Genomic DNA, 21,114 nt, shown 5'->3' on the forward strand with positions numbered 1-21,114 from the left:
TCATTAAACTCCTGCACTCGCCAAAGAAGTCGCCTAAATGGGACAGGCCCTTAAAGCTTACAAACCTGTTTGCGGTATGGAGCCTTCGGAAGTTTATGGCAAAGTACAATTGCTCTGAAAAATTCATCAAAATTATCCGACAACTTTGTGATAGTATAATGTCCTGATTTATGGACGATGAAGAGTCTTCAGACCATTCCTGGTCGTCAATGAGGTAAAAGCTATGTGCTTGATCCCACCCTGTTTAGTATCATGTTCTGCATTGCTGTCTGATGCCTACACTGATAAAGAACATGGAATCAACCTCCCGGTCAAAACATGGAACTTCCTCGTTGCTGATGATGGTGCATCCAATACAAGCTCAGCAGCAGGCATGCGGGAAAGCATGGGGAAATGTGACAATGTCTGTGGCAACTTTGGCCTCACAGATAGCAAAATCCAGCTCTGCATTTGTTTTACTGAGAATAAAAGTGAAATGAAGAGGAATCAACGCAAGGACCAACTGAAGGTGCATCATGCTGTTGGCATACCCATCTTATGAAATGCTTATGAGACATGAACAGTGCACAGCAGACATGCCAGGCAGCTTAAAGACTCCACATGACTTGTCTGAGCAGAATACTTCACATCAGGCAGCAAGACTAGATTCCAGACACGCAATTTACACATAGCTGAAGGAATCACAGATCAGTTGGGCAGAACATGTCAGAAGAATATCTGATGGCAGAATATCAAAGCAGCAGCTTTATGGAGAACTGACTGTGGCAAGCATGGTGGATTAAAAAAACAGATTCAAAGACTCTCTGGGAACATCCTTGAAGAGTTTCTCCATTGACACGGACCACTGAGAACAATGAACATTGTATCATCCTGTTTGGCGCACGTACCCATATAAAAAACGGTACACGGTCACATAAGGAAGCAAGAATAGAGGAAGAAAAGAGCAAAAGAGAATTGGGAAAATCAAGAACCACCGATGCTACATATCCTTACATGTCTGTCACCAATGTGTCAGGAGCTTTCAAGCCCAGATCTAATCAGCCACCTCTGTACATATTGCAACAATAAACCGGGTGTTGTGTTCTTACTTGACAAAAAGTAATGAGGAACAACTACCAGCAAGTCTTGGTGTATGGAGGTTAAAGGCAAATTTTGATTTTATCTGCTGCATTTTTTATGCCACTGAAGGCTCAATCCTGATGTCAGGTGCTGTCTTTGTATAGGTGTATAGGTTTGAAGGTTAATCTGCCTCTGTAAATTGCCCCAAATGTGTTGGGAGTGGACGTGAAAGTCGGATAATGAAGAACTAGTGTGACTGGATGATTGTGGTCAGTGTGGACTCGGTGGGTCAAAGGGCCTGTTTCCATTCTGCATTTCTAAAACTCTAAATACTATGTATACCTAAGGTATCAGTGGGAAAATTTAAAGGAGAGAAGTGAGACATGTTCATTATATAGTGATAGGTGCCTGAAACACACTGCCAGGAGGAAGGTGGGGGTTGGGATGGGGGGTTGGGGGTGGATGGGGGTGTGAGGATTGGCGGAAGCAGACATGATTAAAATATTTAAGAGGCATTTTGACAGATGCATGAATAGGCAGGGAATAGAGGGAAACAGGCCATGTGCAGGCAGATGGGATTTGTTAGATTGGCATTATGGTCTCTGTAACTTAATTCCACTGCATTAGCTGATGTTTTACTGAGACCCTCTTCCTTGCTGTTCTTACCTATCAACTTGACTATTCCAAAGCATTTATGGCCCCCTCCCTGCATTGTACTATTGATAACCTGAGGTCATGCAAAACTCTTTGGCTTGTATGCCAATTCCCCTTGCTTCCTGATCATGGGTGTCTCTTGGATAAGCTGCCATGAGCTTATGCCCTGGAATTTCCCCTTTAAACCTCTTCCTCTCTCTTTTCTCAACTGAGGTGCTCCCAACACCCTCTTAGTTTGACCAAAAATTAGATGTTTGACTTGAACTTTTCCACATTTTGTCATGTTACAACCACAAATGTAAATGTATTTTAATGGGATTTTATATGATAGACCAACACAAAGTGGTGCATAATTGTGAAGTGGAGTGAAAATGATACATGTTTTTCAAATAAAAAACTGAAAAGTGTGGCGTGCAAAAGTATTCAGCCCCCTTTACTCTGATACCCCTAAATAAAATCCAATGCAACCAATTGCCTACAGAAGTCACCTAATTAGTAAATAGAGTCCACTTATGTGTAATCTAATCTCAATATAAATACAGCTGTTCTGTGAAGGCCTCAGAGGTTTGTTAGAGAACATTACTGAACAAACAGCATCATGAAGCCCAAGGAACACACCAGACAGGTCAGGGCTAAAGTTGTGGAGAAGTTTAAAAGCAGGAAGGTACACAAAAAAGCTGGAGAAACTCAGTGGGTGCAGCAGCATCTATGGAGCGAAGGAAATAGGCAACGTTTCGGGCCGAAACCCTTCTTCAGACTGGGAATAGTTTAAAAGCAGGGTTAGGTTATAAAAAAATCCCAAGCTTTGAACATCTCACGGAGCACTGTTCAATCCATCATCCGAAAATGAAAAGCGTATGGCACAACTGCAAACCTACCAAGACATGGCCGTCCACCTAAACTGACAGGCCGGGCAAGGAGAGCATTGATCAGAGATGCAGCCAAGGCCCATGGTAACTCTGGAGCAGCTGCAGAGATCCACAGCTCAGGTGGGAGAATCTGTCCACAGGACAAATATTAGTTGTGCACTCCACAAATCGGGCCTTTATGGAAGAGTGGCAAGAAGAAAGCTATTGTTGAAAAAAAGCCATAAGAAGTCCCGTTTGCAGTTTGCCACAAGCCATGTGGGGGACACAGCAAACATGTGGAGGAAGGTGCTCTGATCAGATGAGATCAAAATTGAAGTTTTTGACCTAAATGCAAAACGCTATGTGTGGCGGAAACTAACACTGCACATCACCCTGAACATCATCCCCACTGTGAAACATGGTGGTGGCAGCATCATGCTGTGGGGATGCTTTTCTTCAGCAGGGACAGGGAAGCTGGTCAGAGTTGATGGGAAGATGGATGGAGCCAAATACAGGGCAATCTTGGAAGAAACCCTGTTAGAGTCTGCAAAATACTTGAGACTGGGGCGGAGGCTCACCTTCCAACAGGACAACGATCCTAAACATACAGCCAGAGCTACAATGGAATGGTTCAGATCAAAGCATATTCATGTGTTAGAATGGGCCAGTCAAAGTCCAGACCTAAATCCAATTGAGAATCTCTGGCAAGACTTGAAAATTCCTGTTCACAAACATTCTCCATCCAATCTGACTGAGCTTGAGCTATTTTGCAAAGAAGAATGGGCACAAATTTCAGTTCCTAGATGTGCAAAGCTGGTGGAGACATACCCCAAAAGACTTGCAGCTGTAATTGCAGCAAAAGGTGGTTCTACAAAGTATTGACTCAAGGGGGATGAATACTTTTGCATGCCACACTTTTCAGTTTTTTATTTGTAAAATAATTTGAAAACCATGTATCATTGTCCTTCCACTTCACAATTATGCACCACTTTGTGTTGGTCTCTCACATAAAATCCCAATAAAATACATTTACGTTTGTGGTTGTAATGTGACAAAATGTGGAAATGTTCAAGGGGTATGAATACTTTTGCAAGCCACTGTATATAGAGCAGAAAAGTGTGTATGATCTCTCTGAATGGTAAATCCATGAATGAGAGGCTATGTGGCCTCCTTCTGCTCTGACTTGTCATGTTCTTATGATCAAGCAAATCTCTGCAGAAATTCACTGCAGTTGGGCTGTACTGCTTCCTGCAGATTATTGCTGCTGATTAAACGTTGTGGATAGGAAAATGTTCTCTTTGTTCAACTCCTCTTGGCAGAGTCTCTGAAAGCAGTAATTATAAAATCTTGCCACTTTATTTAAATGCATACGAGCAATATCTGTCGCATAAAATTAGGATCATAACTGACTGCCTAAAACATGTCATTTGCAACATATAATATTTGTTTGTAATGTATACAATTTTTGACCACATTAGGGTTTCTGCTGCCTCTAAAGCAGAGAGAGCATAACTCAGTTTTCAATTTTTGCATTTTGATGAGAAAGCATGATGAATATCTTTAACTCAGATGAATTTGGATCTCCACTGTATTCATGCCTAACTTGCTGTACACATTTAGGGAAATTGTGTGTAGAAGGCACTTTCTAAAACAAAGCATTACTATTTTTCCTTTATAATCAAATAATGGTGCTGCTAGTTCTAGCTATTCACAACTGCAACATTTATATAGAAATGTCATAATCAGGAGCACAGCAATAATGTATTTCTAGTCTGATTATTTTTAAAACCCTTTCAAAATTGCATTTGCGTATTTTGTATTCATTACATTTTCACAGCAATGGAACATTAATTTTAAGATGTGGCTGTTAGTGTTGCTGACAATATCTGTAAATGCTCAGCATAGGGTCTTTACAGGAACAATTTCCATCATTGAAACAATTGCTGCTTCATTGTGTTTAATGTATTCACATCTATCCAAGCACTCTTGGTTTCCTTTTCTTCAACGTGATGATTCCTTGATGTAGCTGTGATGCAACAATTCACATTGACAGACCTAGAATACAACTTGAATTAAACTGTTACATAAAATACCTTCTCATCTCACTGTGAACAATAATAATAAAAAAACAAGGAGCTAACAACATGATTCTCGACAGTGATGTGGTATAGGGAAATGGAAAGTTAGTTCCAATATACAGCTTTGATCTATTGAAAGATTCTACGGTGGCCTCAGTTAATGGCATGGGAACTATTGCACCATATGGTATGATGTTAATTCAAATGAGTCAGTATGTATCCCAGTTTAGATCCCTAACTGTGTGGGGAAAGCTTAATCCTACATACAATGATGAGGATGTGACAGAAATAGATTGCCTCTGTGATCCAGAGCTTGAGAAATACGAATCATCAAAGGTGTCTACTTATAATACATATCCAGCAGATTTAATGGAAGTAGGAATAGACTCAGCTGTGATCCTACTCATGGCAAATGACCTGCGGTAGAGTGTCTAGACTTGCATATTAAGAGCGCCAACCAAATGAATTGTTGAGTTGCTCCTGGTTTGGACATGAGGTACTGGATTGAGCAGACAGATTGCATATCAAAACTTTGGATACAGAGGTTTATATCGTCTCAGGAGCCAGGGGACTTTTATATTCATTTATATTACTATTCCAGTCAAAGCCTTATCTAAACCATAATCTTCATCAATACAGCCTTCCCTTAATGGGGCCAACATGTATTAAACTAGTAATTTATGTTATTCCGTGGATACATAGAATTATAATTAAAGTGTAGTAATAATATTAATAATTAACTGATTTTCACATATCTTGTTGCTACTGGAATACCCCATTCACCAACAATATAATTTACTACTCATGGATTTCTAGTAATTCATTTTTAAATTGTCAGCTAGTTATATTGAATGGAAAAATAGATTTAATCTTCAAATATAGTGGATTTATATTTGTTGGAAACTTCTGAATTAAGTTTTTTTTTTCAAAATCTAAAAATCAATTGGCAGAATGTTTTAATTTTCCAGCTTTGTTGTATTATTATTATTATTATTATTATTATTATTATTATTATTATTATTATTATTACTTACTCACGTTGCAGCGGCCTCTGCAGTCCGTCTGTCTTTTTATTATTTTTTGTCTCGTTTGAATGGAGGTTTTATTTTTTTTTTAACTGGGTGTGTGCGTAGTGGGCTGGGGGTGGGGAAACTTTTAAAATCTTTTCCCTGTAAGGAGAACCCGACCTTTTCTCTGTCGGGTCTCCGTTGTCGTTGGGGCCGAGCACCGTGGAGCGGCCTCCAACCAGAACGACCTGGGGCTCCAGTCACGGAGCCTGCGGACCTACTCACCATCGTGGAGCTGGCGGAGCGGTGGTGGTGGCGCGCTGCTGCGACCCGACCCCGGGGATTCGGAGACTCCAACCTTTGGCCCGGTGGACGGTGACACCGGGAGCCCGCGGTCCCTGCTGGGAGACCGCTTTTCGGGGCTTCCGCAACGGCAACTTCTCCCGCCCGAGTTGCGTGGTTGAAAATTACCTGGAGCGGGGCCTTACATCATCGCCCGGCGCGGCTTTGAATGGCTGCGGGACTTGCTAGCGCCCGCCGGGGGCTCCAACACCAAGACCCGGAGCATGGCCTTGCATCACCCGGCGCGGCTTTAATGACCACGGGACACTTACCATCGCCCACCGGGGGCTTTGACTCTGACATCGGGAGGAGTGCAGGGGAGAGATAAGTCTTTGCCTTCCATCACAGCGAGGAGGAGATGCGCTGTGATGGATGTTTGGGTAAATCGTGTTGTGTCTTGGTTCTTTCCCTTGTGTGTATGACTGCAGAAACCAGATTTCGTTTGAACCTCAATGAGGTTCAAATGACAACAAATAAATTGTATTGTATTGTATTATTAAAGTTTATTTCGGACAAGGTCCAGACAAGGGACAACATTACATAAAACACCTTGCATATAAAAACACCATAAAATACATATAAAATCTTGGTATCTCATTTATAAAAGCATAATAAATTATACACAAAAACACAATACATGATTTAAAATCCAGAATAAAAAAGAAAGATCAGTGTCTTACAACGAGACAGCGATACCAGTGAAAACCTTATGCTAAACCTTATGTTTGGCAAGGCCATGATAATTACATTGTTAGAGTCATTTACCCTGCAAATGAATTTATACATATGATTTCTTAGGATAGCTTCCAAAGTATAGACTCCTGCAGCCACAAACATATTACTAGCACTTTACCATCTAGGTTTCCTTAGTAGTGTTCTCATGGCATCATTATAGGCCACCTTTAGTCTCTGCAAACTTGTCTTTCCGTAGTTTGTCCATGGGTGTGCAGTACAGAGTGGTGTGCAATATACTCTAAACAGAGATATCTTCACCACATCTGTACATGCACCAAACTTACGCAAGAGAATATTCTCCTGTACATACAGCATACGTCGTTGCCTATAAATATCCTCATCATCTGTCATTAGTACTGTAATAAAATGCCCTAGATATTTTACCTTATTGCAGACACTAAGATTATGGTCAGACAATTTAAAATCAAGAGAATTTAGACATTCATCCTCTTTGGTTCTACAGATCATAACAGCACTCTTACAAGCATTATATTTAATATCATGTTACACACCATACACAGAACATATAGTAAGGCGCTGCTGGAGACCAGCGCTAGATGGACTAAAGACCCCAAAATCATCTGCATACATAATATGGTTCACTAAAATATTACCAATCATGCACCCAGTGTTACAACCTTTCAATTGCTTGGACAGATCATCAATATAAAGATTAAAAAGGACTGGGGACAAAATTCCCCCTTGTCTAACACCATTGCTAACCCCAAATGGGGCTGAGACCCTATATCCCCATTTTATTTGCATAGTCGGGTGGGCATACCAGTAAGCCAGAATTCTCACAATGTATTTAGGCACCCCTCTTTGACTCATTTTAACGAACAGCTTTCTATGATTAACATGATCAAAGGCTTTAGAGACAGTGAGCTGTTAATTTTAACATAAATGCAGAATTGCTTTTGTTTTCACCGTTATAAGAGTGTCCATGGATCAAGTGCTGTTTGGATTTTGCGGTGGATTGCAGAAATTACGCAGGGGAAAAAGCTACGGAGGTTTCAGCCAGTGCTGAACCAGCATTGGGCAGGAAGAAGAAATTCTACACATAACTAACCTGAAGAACAGATATTGAAAAGTAATCACACTCATTACAATTGGCTGATTTTGGTGTTTCAGCCAGTGGTGTTATATTTTGGAGAATCAGCCAGTGGTTGATAATGCCAGTGGTACTGAAGCATGGCACATTTAAAAATATGATTTAAATTCATGCAGGTAAAGAATTTGAAAAGACACAACAATAATTACGCCCCGGTGAGATCAAAGTTTACTTCCTAATGGCCTGTGGGAAGAAATTCCGTCTCATCCTCTCTGTTTTTGCAGCGTGCCTGCCTGATCGTAGCAGCTGGAACAGTCCGTTGCTGGGGTGGTGAGGGTCCTTCATGATCTTGTTGGCTCTGGATCTGCATCTCCTGGTGTATAGGTCCTGCAGGGGGAGGAGTGAAGTTCCCATGGTGCGTTCGGCCGAATGCACTACTCTCTGCAGAGCCTTCCTGTCCTGGGCAGAGCTGTTGCCAAACCAGATCGAGATGATTCCGGTCAGAATACTCTCCACTGCACCAGAGTAGAAGGATTGAAGGATCCTCAGAATTTCCACAGGTGGTAAAAGCGCTGTCTTGCCTTTCTCACCATTGCGGCAATGTGTGTTGACCATGTCAGACCCTCTGTGATTTAGACTCCCAGGTATTTAAAGCTGCTCACCCTATCCACAGTATCCCCATTTATTTCCAGTGGCATGTACGTCCTCGGTTGTTGTGCCCTTCTAAAGTCTACAATCAGCTCCTTAGTTTTAGTGATATTCAAGAGGAGGTTGTTGTCCTGACACCAGAGTGCCAGATCATCCACCTCCTCCCGGTAGGCCTTCTCATCGTTATCGGAGATCAGGCCCACCACCACTGTGTCATCAGCAAACTTTATGGCGTTGGAGCTGAACCTGGTCATACAGTCATTGTATAGAGAGAGTACAGTAGGGGGCTGAGGACGCAAACCTGGGGGGATCATGTGTTCAGGGTGAGGGGGTTGGAGGTATGTCTACCCACCTTGACCACCTGGGGCCTGGCGATCAGAAAGTTCAGGGCCCAGGCGCACAGGGTAGTGTTCAGCCCCAGTTCCAGCGACTTATCAGCAAGTCTGGTGGGGACTATGGTGTTGAAAGCTGAATTGAAATCAATGAACAGCATCCTCACATAGCCCGCCCTTCTGGCTGTCAAGGTGAGAGAGAGTGGTGTGCAAAACCTGGGAGACCGCATCATCCGTGGATCTGTTCGGACGGTATGCGAACTGCAGCGGATCCATGGTGCGAGGGAGGAAGGCACAGATGTAGTTCTTGATCAGCCTCTCGAATCATTTCATGACTACCTAGGTGAGGGCCACCGGTGGGTAGTCATTCTTAGGCACTGGTACAATAGTGGATCTCTTGAAGCAGGCAGGGACCACGGAAATCTCCTCTTTAAAAATATCCAGTGTCTTGGCATCCACAGCCGTCTGTGGCAATGAATTCCACAGCTTCACCATCATCTAAAGAAATTCCTCTGAATCTTTATTCTAAAAGGATCTCATTAAGTGGTTAAAGACTCTCTCTACTGGAAATGTCCTTTTCATTTTGTCTGGGTTATTCTTAGAAACAGAAAACTAGAAAATAGGTGCAGGAGGAGGCCATTCGGCCCTTCGAGCCAGCACCGCCATTCATTGTGATTATGGCTGATCGTCCCCAATCAATAACCCGTGCCTGCCTTCTCCCCATATCCCTTGATTCCACTAGCCCCTAGAGCTATATCTAACTGTCCCTTAAATCCATCCAGTGATTTGGCCTCCACTGCCCTCTGTGGCAGGGATTTCCACAAATTCACAACTCTCTGGGTGAAAATGTTTTTCTCACCTCAGTCTTAAATGGCTTCCCTTTTATTCTAAGACTGTGGCCCCAGGTTCTGGTCTCGCCCAACATTGGAAACATTTTTCCTGCATCTAGCTTGTCCAGTCCTATTATACTTTTATATGATACCCCCTCATCCTTCTAAACTCCAGTGAATACAAGCCTAGTCTTTTCAATTTTTCCTCATATGACAGTCCTGCCATCCCAGGAATCAATCTCGTGAACCTACGCTGCACTGCCTCAATCACAAGGATGTCGTTCCTCAAATTAGGAGACCAAAACTGTACGCAATACTCCAGATGTGGTCTTACCAGAGCCCTATACAACTGCAGAAGAACCTCTTTACTCCTATACTGAAATCCTCTTGTTATGAAGGCCAACATTCCATTAGCTTTCTTCACTGCCTGCTGTACCTGCACACCAACTTTTAGTGACTTGTGTACAAGGACGCCCAGGTCTCGCTGCACCTCCCCCTTGCCTAACCTAACCCCATTGAGATAATAATCTGCCCCCTTGTTTTTGCCGCCAAAGTGGATAACCTCACATTTATATATATTATACTGTATCTGCCATTCATCTGCCCACTCACTCAACCTGTCCAGGTCACCCTGCAACTCCCTAACATCCTCTTCACAGTTCACACCTCCACCCAGCTTTGTGTCATCCGCAAACTTGCTAGTGTTGCTCCTAATTCCCTCTTCCAAATCATTAATATTAATGGTAAACAGTTGCGGCCCCAACACCGAGCCTTGCAGCACTGCACTCACCACTGCCTGCCACTTTGCTTCCTGTCTACCAACCAATTTTTTATTCATGTCAACACCCTACCTCCAATACCATGTGCTCTAATTATAGTTACCAGTCTCCCGTGCGGGACCTTATCAAAGGCTTTCTGAAAGCCTAGATACACTACATCCACTGGCACCCCTTTATCCATTTTACTTGTCACATCCTCAAAAAATTCCAGAAGATTAATCAAGCATGATGGCCCTTTCATAAATCCACGTTGACTTGGACTAATCCTTTTACTGCTATCCAAATGCCCCATTATTACCTCTTTAATAATCGACTCCAGCATCTTTCCCACCACCGAAGTCAGGCTAACTGGTCTGTAATTCAATAATACAATACAATAAAGTGGCACAAAATATTTCAACTTACACTATTATAGTTTGGTTATCTACTATACCTGATAATTAATTGTGTTATTGTTTATATTATATTTATTTGCTCTGTTGTTGCATTAATGTGCTTGGATAAAGGTACCACAAGAAATAATTTAATTGCTCTCTTCCTGGTGCATATGAGCAAAAACATAATCTTGTCTCTTGGCTGAAAATCAAAGTGCTGGAGAAACTCAATAGCTCAGGTAGCATAGTAGATGACATTTCAGGACCTAAAATGGTATCTGTTCATTTCCTCCACAAATGCTACCCAACCTGCAGAGATTCCTCAATACTTCGTTTTTTTGCTCAAGTTTCCAGCATCTGTAGTTCCCTATGTCTATTTGAGTCTTGCCTCTTGGTCACCGCAGGTTAAACAATTTCCCATTAGGTCTAAGAGTTAGTTCCACTCCCATGGGATGTTGGTAGGAGGATACATCACTGCAGCAAAAAAGATTGAAAATGGCAATAGCCTTGTTTGACACCAATTTTTACCACATAATAATTTAAACGCAAATAGAATTGATACTTTGAGTAGTACAAATAGAAACAAAACAAAAGCTTCAGAATTTTATTATTTGTAGCCAGAAACAGAAAATGCTAGACTTACAGATCTGATGAGAAAGGACAATTATACTATTAAATAATTCAATATGAAACATTAATGGCGTTTTTTTCATACCCTGATTCGCCCACAATGTGGCTCCAGTATTTTTAGTTTTATCTGGATTTGATATTTTACTTCAATCTTTCAAGATAACATCCAGAATTCTTAACTAAACACACAAAAACTTTGATATATCATAATATCTAACGTGTCAAGTTTTGAAATAGTACGGCTCGTGTTAAAGTCTCAGTGCATAGCTCTTGTTGAAGTCACAACTTATCATAACAAAATGTAGCTCTTTTATGTAATCAAATAATTTATGAAAATTAGTGAATTTCAGACTGAATTATGCATTTTTTCTGCAATGCATTTAGATTTAATTCTTTTTTTTTCCAGAATTTAATGAACGAGAAAATGATTTCAAAATGTGTGATGAAACCACGTGTCGATATGGTGGAGTCTGTAAGGAAGTCAGTGGTGACTTGAGGTGCTCGTGCCAGTTCCATGTAAGTGTATCCCGGTTTCAACTAATAAAGGAGTTTTATCAATATGGATGAAATTAACAAAAAAAAATTCAAATAATGGAAAGATGAAATAAAAACAGAAAGTGGCAGAAGCAAGTTAGACATAATCTATAGAAAGGAAAATACAGGTAACATTTCAGGTCAAAGTCATTTGAGTGTTTCTAGCATTTTCTGTTTACATTTCATCAATGCAGCATTGTTGTGGTGATTCTTTTATCAACCAATGAACACAACTAATACAGCTTATCTGGTTATTAGAGTCACAGAGTCATGCAGCACAAAAACAAGCCCTTTGGCCCAACTTGTCCAAGTCAAGTCAAGAGAGTTTATTGTCATGTGTCCCAGATAGGACAATGAAATTCTTGCTTTGTTTCAGCACAACAGAATATAATAGGCATGAATACAGAACAGATCAGTGTGTCCATATACCATTATATAAATATATATACACATCAATAAAATACCAGTTAGAGTGCAAATAAACAGATAATGGTCTATTAATGTTCAGAGATTTGTTCAGTTGAGTTTAATAGCCTGATGGCTATGGGGAAGTAGCTATTTCTGAACCTAGACATTGCAGTCTTCAGGCTCCTGTAACTTCTACCTGAAGGTAGTGGGGAGATGAGATTGTGGCCAGGATGGTGTGGGTCCTTGATGATGCTGCCAGCCTTTTTGAGGTAGCGACTACGATAGATCCCCTCGATGGTAGGGAGATCAGAGCCGATGATGAACTGGGCAGTGTTTACTACTTTTTGTAGTCTTTTCCGCTCCTGGGCGCTCAAGTTGCCGAACCAAGCCACGATGCAACTGGTCAGCATGTTCTCTACTGTACACCTGTAGAAGTTAGAGCGAGTCCTCCTTGAGATACAGACTCTCCGTAATCTTCTCAGGAAGTAGAGTCACTGATGTGCTTTCTTAATAATTGCATCAGTGTTCTCGGACCAGGAGAGAGCTTCAGAAATAACTTCAGGTCCATGACCCAATATAAGCTAGTCCCATTTCCCTGTGTTTGGCATATATCCCTCTGATTCTTTCTTGTCCATGTATATGTCCAATTGAATCTTAAATGTTGTAACCGTCTACTACTCTGGCTGCTTGTTCCAAATACCCACCCAACCCTCTGTGTGAAAAGGTTGCCTACCCAGATTCTTATGCTTGCACTCTCACCTTAAACCTATGCATTGTGGTTTGTCCACTAGTTTTTGATTTTCCCACCCTGCGAAAAATATTTTGTGCGTTCACCCTATCTATTCCCCTTATGATTTTATCCACATATATAAGATTACCCCTCAGCTTCCAGCACTCCAAGGAATATAGAGAATTACCTGGTTAAAAGCTTTACAATTTGAAGCACCTTTATTGGAACTTCTAAATTCATCTGTTCCAAGGAGGAAGTAAATAGCAGGACCGACAAAGGAGTGTCAGTGGATGTTGGTACCTAAAGCCTTTGATAAGGTGCCGCATGTGAGGCTGCAAAAGAAGATGAAGGGCAGATACTAGCATGGATAGCAGGTTGGCAGGATGGCAGAATGCAAAGAGTGGCAATAAAGAGGGCTTTTTCTGGTTGGTTGCCAGTGACTAGTGGAGCTCCACGGGGGTAGGTGCTGGGGCCGCTACTCTTCACATTGTACATTAATGATTTGGATGAGGGGATTGAAGACGTTGTTGTGAAGTTTGCAGATAATACAAAGTTAGGTAGAGGGGCAGGTAGTGTAGAGTAAGCATGGACTCTGCAGAAAGACTTGGACAGGTTGGGGGGGAAATGTTGCAGATGGAATACAGCTTAGCAAAGTGTGAAGTCATGCATTTTGGTGGAAGGAATAAAGGCAAACACTATTTTCTAAATAGGGAGAGAATTCAGAACTTGGAGGTGCAAAGGGACCTGGGAGTGCAGGATTACCAAAATATTGAATCGGTATTAAGAAAGGCAAACACAATGCTAGCGTTTATTTTGAGAGGACTAGAATACAAACACAGGGATGTAATGCTGAGGCTTTATACGGCACTGGTAAGGCCAGATTTGGAGTACTGTGAGCGCATTTTGGGCCCCATATCGGAGGATGGATGTGCTCCCTCTGGAGGGCCCAGAGGAAGTTTACAAGACTAATCCGAGGAATGAGTGGGTTAACATATGATGAGCGTTTGAAGGCACTGGGCCTCTACTCGCTGGAGTTTAGAAGGATGAAGGGAACACCTCATTGAAAATTACCGAACTGTGAAAGGCCTTGTTAGTGGATGTGGAGATGATGCTTCCACTAGTGGGATAGTCTAGGACCAGAGGTCATAGCCTCAGAGTAAAAGGACGTTCCTTTAAGAAAGAGATGAGGAGGAATTGCTTTAGTCAGAGGATGATGAATCTGTGAAATCCATTGCCACAGAAGGCTGTGGAGGCTGCGAATGGATATTTTTAAGGCAGAGATAGATAGATTTGTTATTAGTACAGGTGTCAGGGGTTATGGGGAGAAGGCAGGGAAATGGGGTTAAGAGGGGCTGGTAGATCACCCATGATTGAATGTAGGAGTATTGATGGGCCAAATGACCTAAATCTGTTATCACTTATGAATTTATGGACTTATGAAGGAGAACAACCCTACAATCTATCCACATTATAAAATGTCCTCATTCCTGCGATCATTTAAAAAAAACTCTCCTGCGACTTCTGCAAAGCCATTCCATACTTTCTAAACTGTGGCACCCAGAATGGAAACAGTGTTCCATTATGGCCAAAATGATATTTTATAAAGCACTATACCATTCCATTTTGTATTGTATTCCTTCATTTATAAAGCCCAGGACACCATTAGTTCATTACCTACTGGCACTTCCACTTTCAACAAATTATGCATACACGTCCCAGATATATCAGTTTTAGCACTGCTTCCTGCTTCCATTATTAATACAGAAATGTATCAATTTATATCTCTCAACATTACATTTGATCTGCCATTCATCAATCTCTATCTCCTTGAAGTCTACCTTTATTCTCCACAGAGTCTACTCGTTCTTTAAATTTTGAGTATATATGTAAATTTTGAAATTATTCCCTATTATTTATATATATATATATATATAAGATTGTGTATTCCATTATATATATATGTGATTTTTCTGGCCATCTTACTCATAGTCCTCCGCTGCGCAGGCCCCAAAGATTTTTCCCATCGATAAAAAGTAAAAGACTTATTAGTGTTTAAAAAATCTTGAGATTCTCTCTTCTGTCAATCACTGCCATGAAGGCCACGCCCCTTCTGGCGGGAAGGGGAGGGACTATAAAACCCAGAAGTGTTGGTGTGGCTCAGTCTGTCTGCAAGATGGCAAGGGAGAGATAATGACACTGAGCTGGGAAACTATAGAACACTGTGAGTATGCAATGTACTTGAATAAATGATTTGTTAGCCCTTAATGAAAATGAATTGAGTTGTTTGGCCTTCCCTGTGATTGAAACTGCAATGGCAATGGAAATTAAGTGAAAATGCAATGAGCTGTTTGGCTTGAACCTGCCATGAGCTTGAAACTGCAATGGCAATGGAAATTAAGTGAAAATGCAATGAGCTGTTTGGCTTGAACCTGCCATGAGCTTGAAACTGCAATGGCAATGGAAATTAAGTGAAAATGCAATCAGCTGTTTGGCTTGAGCCTGCCCTATGCGTGAAAGTGCAATGGCAATGGGAGTGAAATGAACATGCAATGAGGTATTCGGCCTGCTCTGTGCTTGAAACTGCAATGCAATTGGAAATTAAATAAAATTAGTTGTTTGGCCTGCCTGAACCCACTAATTTTGGCCCACAAGGCCCCTATTAACCGAGAAACCGGTACACGGACATGGCGCCGACGGACGAGAAGCCGAAGCGAAGAAGTTGAAGACAAAGAACCGAATGAGATTGAAACGCCAAAATAAAGATGAGTACGTAGACGAAACGCCTACTAACGGAAAAGATGGGACGCCTAAATTAAAACTAACCGAAAGGGCGGGACGCCTAAAATCTAACTAACCGAAAAGCCGCGTCGCCTAAAAGCAAACTCACTGAATGGCTACTCTATCGAAACGCCACCTACCCGAAAGGCAGCGTCACCTACAAGCCAACAAGCCGACTGCCGCTCAACAGAAAAGTCCAATAACAGGCATGACGTTGCTGGGGGGCGGGACTTGTCAGCGATTGATCCAGACTCCTGCATCCATCACATCACTGCGAAGGGATGAACATTGTCCCACACCTCTGCTCCACCCGACCCACAGCCCGCGGAGGGTGGGCTTGGGAGAGTGGGGGCTGTCCTGAGGGATGCGCACCTTCGGCCGCATACAACTTGGTGCTGGGGTTCAGATTGCCCAGTGATTCCCACACTCATGTCTCCCCTCTTCTCTCTTTGCCCCTTCTCACTCTCCGCTCTCTCCCTCTCTCCCTCTCCCCCCTCTCTCCCCCTCCCCTCCCCCCCCCCCCCCCCCCCCCCCTCCCCCCCCCCCTCTCCCCCCCCCCTCCCTCCCCCCCCCTCCCCCCCTCCCTCCCCCCCCCCCCCCCCCCCTCCCCCCCTCCCCCTCCCTCCCTCCACCCCCCCCCCCCCTTCCCCCTTCCCTCCTCCCCTCCCCCCCCCCCCCCCTCTCCAGGGGGGTAGTTAGCGTGTGTGTGGGGTGGTAGTTAGTGTGTCTGACACCACATGCCGCTGCCCCTTGCCCCCCCCCCCCCTCCCCCTCCCACAACCGCACATTTGGGGGTACACAAAAAAGCTGGAGAAACTCAGCGGGTGCAGCAGCATCTATGGGGAACAGCACATTTGGGGAACGGGTCCAACGGGTCTGAACTTGGTCTAGTACACTTTTAAAACTTTGTTTGTGTGTGTGTGTGTATCCTTTTGCCTTTGAAACGTATCTACTCGAAAACCTCGAAAGATTTTTACATTATGGGGTACAAGGAGCTAATTAATAATATTAATATAATATCAAGGGGGGTAGTTAGTGTGGGGGTGGTTAGTGCGTGTGACGCTGCATGCTGCCTCATTTCCCCTCCCGCAAATGCATGTTGGTGGAACAGACCCAACGGGTCTGCACTTGGTTTAGTTATTTATAAACTCTTCATGTTGCTAGAGTCTGGGGCAGAACTGGCAATGTTCACAATTTTAACTGTAATCTTTAATAAATTCTTCCTTTATAATGTATATGCCTTTGCCAAGGGATTAAAGACTTAAAGAAGAGTTAGAAAGCAGATGACAAAATCAATTTTCTGCCACTGATAGATAAGGTAACAAGAAAGGATAGGGCTTGACAACGTTTGTTCAGCGCATTGAGCATAAAAGTCAGGAAATCATGTTGTAGTTGAATAAAACTTTGCTAAGGCCACATTTGGAATATCGTACGCAGTTCAGGTTGCCACATCTCAGAAGGGATATGGAAGCTTTGGAGAGGGTGCAGAAAAAGTTCACCAGGGTTTATTGGGGAGTAATAGCTGTAAGGAGAGTTGGATAAACTTGGATCGATTTTTCTGAAGCATCAAAGACCAAGGGAAAACCTGTTAGAAGTATACAAGATTATAAGAAACGGGCAGATCTAGTATGTATTTCTTTTTCCCAGGGTGGAAATATCAAACACTAAAGGACATAGATTTATGGTGAGAGGGAAAAAGTTTAAAAGAGGAATATGAGGCAAGTATTTTACCCAGAGAGTGGTAGGTGTCTGGAATTCACAGCCAGGAGATATGATAAAAGCAGGTATGAGAGCAACATTTAGACAATCTCATGGATAGGCAGGGAACATTAAAACGACATAGTCAGTGCAGACATAACGGCTTTATAAATTAAAGAGTACAGCACAAGAATAAGGTATGATGACTTTTATTAAACATTGTTTTGTCGCAACTGGAATACTGTGTCCAGTTCTATGTTCAGCAAGAGAGAGGGTGGTAGGGGAGAGGAATTCAGTGCCCGAAACATCAACAGATTTTTTTTTAAGGATTTGGATGTGCTTAGAGTGATGGTAGTATACGTTTCAGCAGTAACTGCTGAGTTTTCTGTTTTACATTTACAATGTTAGTGAAATGTTATATTCAATTTGTATCTTTGACATTTAATAAAGAAGTGCAAATGTAGCATACTTTACATTGCAATAATGATGATAATGGAACGCTTTTCATTGTTGAATTGTCATAATCATTAGGCTGGTTACTGAAGAAGATTATTAAGCCGGTATGACAATAGGAAAGTGTTACGTTTTTCTTTCTATTAAATAAAAATGGGAACATGATTCACAACTACCTTTGTTTTAATATTTTATGAGATTGATCAATTACTCTTTAAACATACAAATGAAATTAAATATATTTCTCTCTCCCCAAATGCTGCCTGACACTGAGTATTTCCAGCATTTTATGTTAATGTTTCAGATTTCCAGTATCTACTGTATTTTGTTTTGGTGAAAAGCAGATCCATTACTTTTTCCTGTGTCGAACCCCCACTGTCCTCTGCAGATATGCATCTGAGCTCTCATTGACATCTTCATTTACTGGTCTAGCACAAGGTTCAGCAGAGTGGAAGATTGAATTTAAATGTGTTTATTGTCTGACACCATAATACTCTAACTCAATAACCCGCATCTTTTGTAATTAGGTAATATTTTAAGAAGGAAACATAGGCTTCCTTAAATACTGCCGCTGATGTTTTAGAAAAAAGAATTGTAGCTATGCACTTGGTTTTGCTTTGTATGTATAATTTGTTTTGCACGCGTTTTTCTGAGTTGTGCCTGTGATGCTGCTACGAGCAAACATTTTTTTGCACTCGTTTCTCTCTACACTTGTGCCAGTGACAATAAACTCGACTTGACGAGTGGTACATCCCTAGAGCCATGATTATATCTGCCTCACAGATACAATACAGCTGCATCAATGATTTCTTTTATGTTTCTTTTTGGGCTCTGGGTGTTACCAGTACGGTCACTTGCAAATTGTTGCTCCATATTTACTGCTTATCTTATTTGCCCTTGAAGTGGTGGTGAACTGTCTTCTTTAACTGCTCCAGTCTTTGTGAAGTCACTCTTGCAATGCCTCTGAGCATCCCACAATGCCTTAATCAATCCTAACCCTATGTCCATGTTCTCCAGATGTGTTGCCTAACCCACTGAGTTACTCCAGTACTTTGTGTCTTTTTTTGGTAAACAACATATGCAGTTCCTTGTTTCTGCCTTTATTTCATTCTGCTAATAAATGTGAACACATGTGGAGGTCTTCAGGTAAGACTGGCGCATCGGTGTGAACATGCATATTTCTTCACCGCCTGTATTGCTACATTCAGGAAATTATGTATTTGGACCCGTAGGTCTTGCTGTTCTAGAACACTCCCCTGGCCCCTGCCATTCACTCTGTGTCTGTCCTACCCTGGTTTAAATTCTCAATATGCATTGTTTCACTTTTACCCGAGTTAAATTCCATCCACCATTCATTTGCCCACATTCCCAGCGTATCTAGATCACATTGACATTAGACAACCAGCTTCACTGTTTCTCACATCACCAATTTTGGTGTGATTTGCAAATTTACTGATCATTCCACCTACAGTTATCAAAATTGTTAATATATCTAACAAACAACAGAGAACCCATCGCCAATCCATGCAGCAGACTAATCTGGAAAACAGCTCTACACTACCTCCCTCTGACTCCTTCTACCAAGTGAATTTTGAATCTAATTGGCTAGAACACCATGGATCCCAAGTGATCTATCTAACTTTCCAGGCCAGCTTGCCAATAGATAAAGTCGACAACATCTAACTCTCTGCCTATCCCTCTTCAAAAAGCTCAATCAGGTTTCTTACATCATGCTGGCAATCAATAATCAGTCCTTGCATTTCTATGAAGAAGGGTCTCGACCCGAAATGTCACCCATTCCTTCTCTCCAGACATGCTGCGTGTCCTGCTGAGTTACTCCAGCTTTTTGTGTCTTGCATTTCCAAATGCAGATAGATCCTGTCTCTCAGAATCCCCTCTGTTAACTTTCCTACAACCGGCTCACCAAGAAGTCCCCTGCTTGTCCTTTCAGTCTTTCTTAAATAAAGGCACTACATCAGCCTCCCTTCAGTCTTCCAGTACCTCAACAGCTGCTAGGAAGTGAATCAGTTGCCACAGGATACCCATCTGGCAATCTCTTGAAGTCACAGCATTTGTGTTTAGTTTAGTTTCCGATCAATGGTGACTCCCTAGTTGATGGCAGTGGCAGACTATGTGATGGTCAAATTTATTGAAAGTCCTGTGCAGATGGTTAGTTTTTCTCTAACTGGAGCTGGACATTATAGAGTGAACGTAACTTACCACTTGTTGCAGCATATTGTCGAGATCTTGCTGCATGCTAATTAGCCGAGAAGCCATTATCATACTGCCCTTGTCCATTTTCTGAGCCAAAGTTTGATGATTTTCAAGAAATGTAAAATTCAAGAAAATCATTACAATTTGGCTCACAAAAGTATGCAACACAATACAACTTGAAATGGGAGGAGAATTTTCCACGAGAGGTGTCCTCTATCTCCAAAATGGTTTTCCATGGAGATTAATATTAGAAGACGCACTGGGAAAAGTTGACGGTGATATTAGATTGCTGACTATATTATCCATTCTCTAAAGGCAATGTTATACACATTAATACTCTTCCATTATTTTATCATTCTCCACTTAATTATGCCAATTAAGAAAGTGCTAATGGTTTCTGATGTTAATTGATATTCACTTACAGTGCATTCTCCGATGGCACCCAGAATTGCTCATCTGATCCGTATTATTAGGGTGGTTCACTGTCCCTGAGAATTTGTGTTTTTTTTTTTTTTCCCCCCCAAGTGCAGGTGTGAGATAATAAAAAGCATTGGAGATCTGTTACACTGGGTCATTGCCTCCCACCCTTCTACCATGCTCCAGGATTTGCTGGCAATGAAGCAATTTGTTTGGGGACTTTGCCTGCAGTCAATGTAGAGGCAATGCTCCATTACAACGTGTTGAGAGTAGTGCCCTAAACATGGCCTTGGTTTTCCTCTGGATGCAATTATTAAGTTCCTCAGTACCTAGGAATATGATCACCTCAAGAAATCAGAACAAAAGCCTTCCTGCAAACCCCAACGGACTGATGGATTTCTGAGCTCCTGAAAGCAGGCCAAATATTTAATAGACACATTTACAATTTAATTTTAAAATATTCCCTACAGTGTACCTCAAGGCCCTGATGTCAGGCACTGGGGGAGCAACCACAG

The 21,114-nt window shown here is 41.9% G+C and overlaps 1 protein-coding gene across 1 annotated transcript in view; it reads left to right on the forward strand.

Annotated features, from left to right (window-relative positions):
- Window positions 1-21,114, forward strand: part of LOC129709723 (tomoregulin-1-like) — a 232,574-nt gene that overhangs the window by 106,551 nt on the left and 104,909 nt on the right. The window contains exon 2 of the mRNA XM_055656260.1: window positions 11,774-11,883. Within this exon, the coding sequence (XP_055512235.1) occupies window positions 11,774-11,883 (110 nt within the window). The remainder of the gene's footprint in view (window positions 1-11,773; window positions 11,884-21,114) is intronic.

This window comes from Leucoraja erinacea, chromosome 2, assembly GCF_028641065.1.
Source record: "Leucoraja erinacea ecotype New England chromosome 2, Leri_hhj_1, whole genome shotgun sequence".
NCBI classification, from domain to species: Eukaryota; Metazoa; Chordata; class Chondrichthyes; order Rajiformes; family Rajidae; genus Leucoraja; species Leucoraja erinaceus.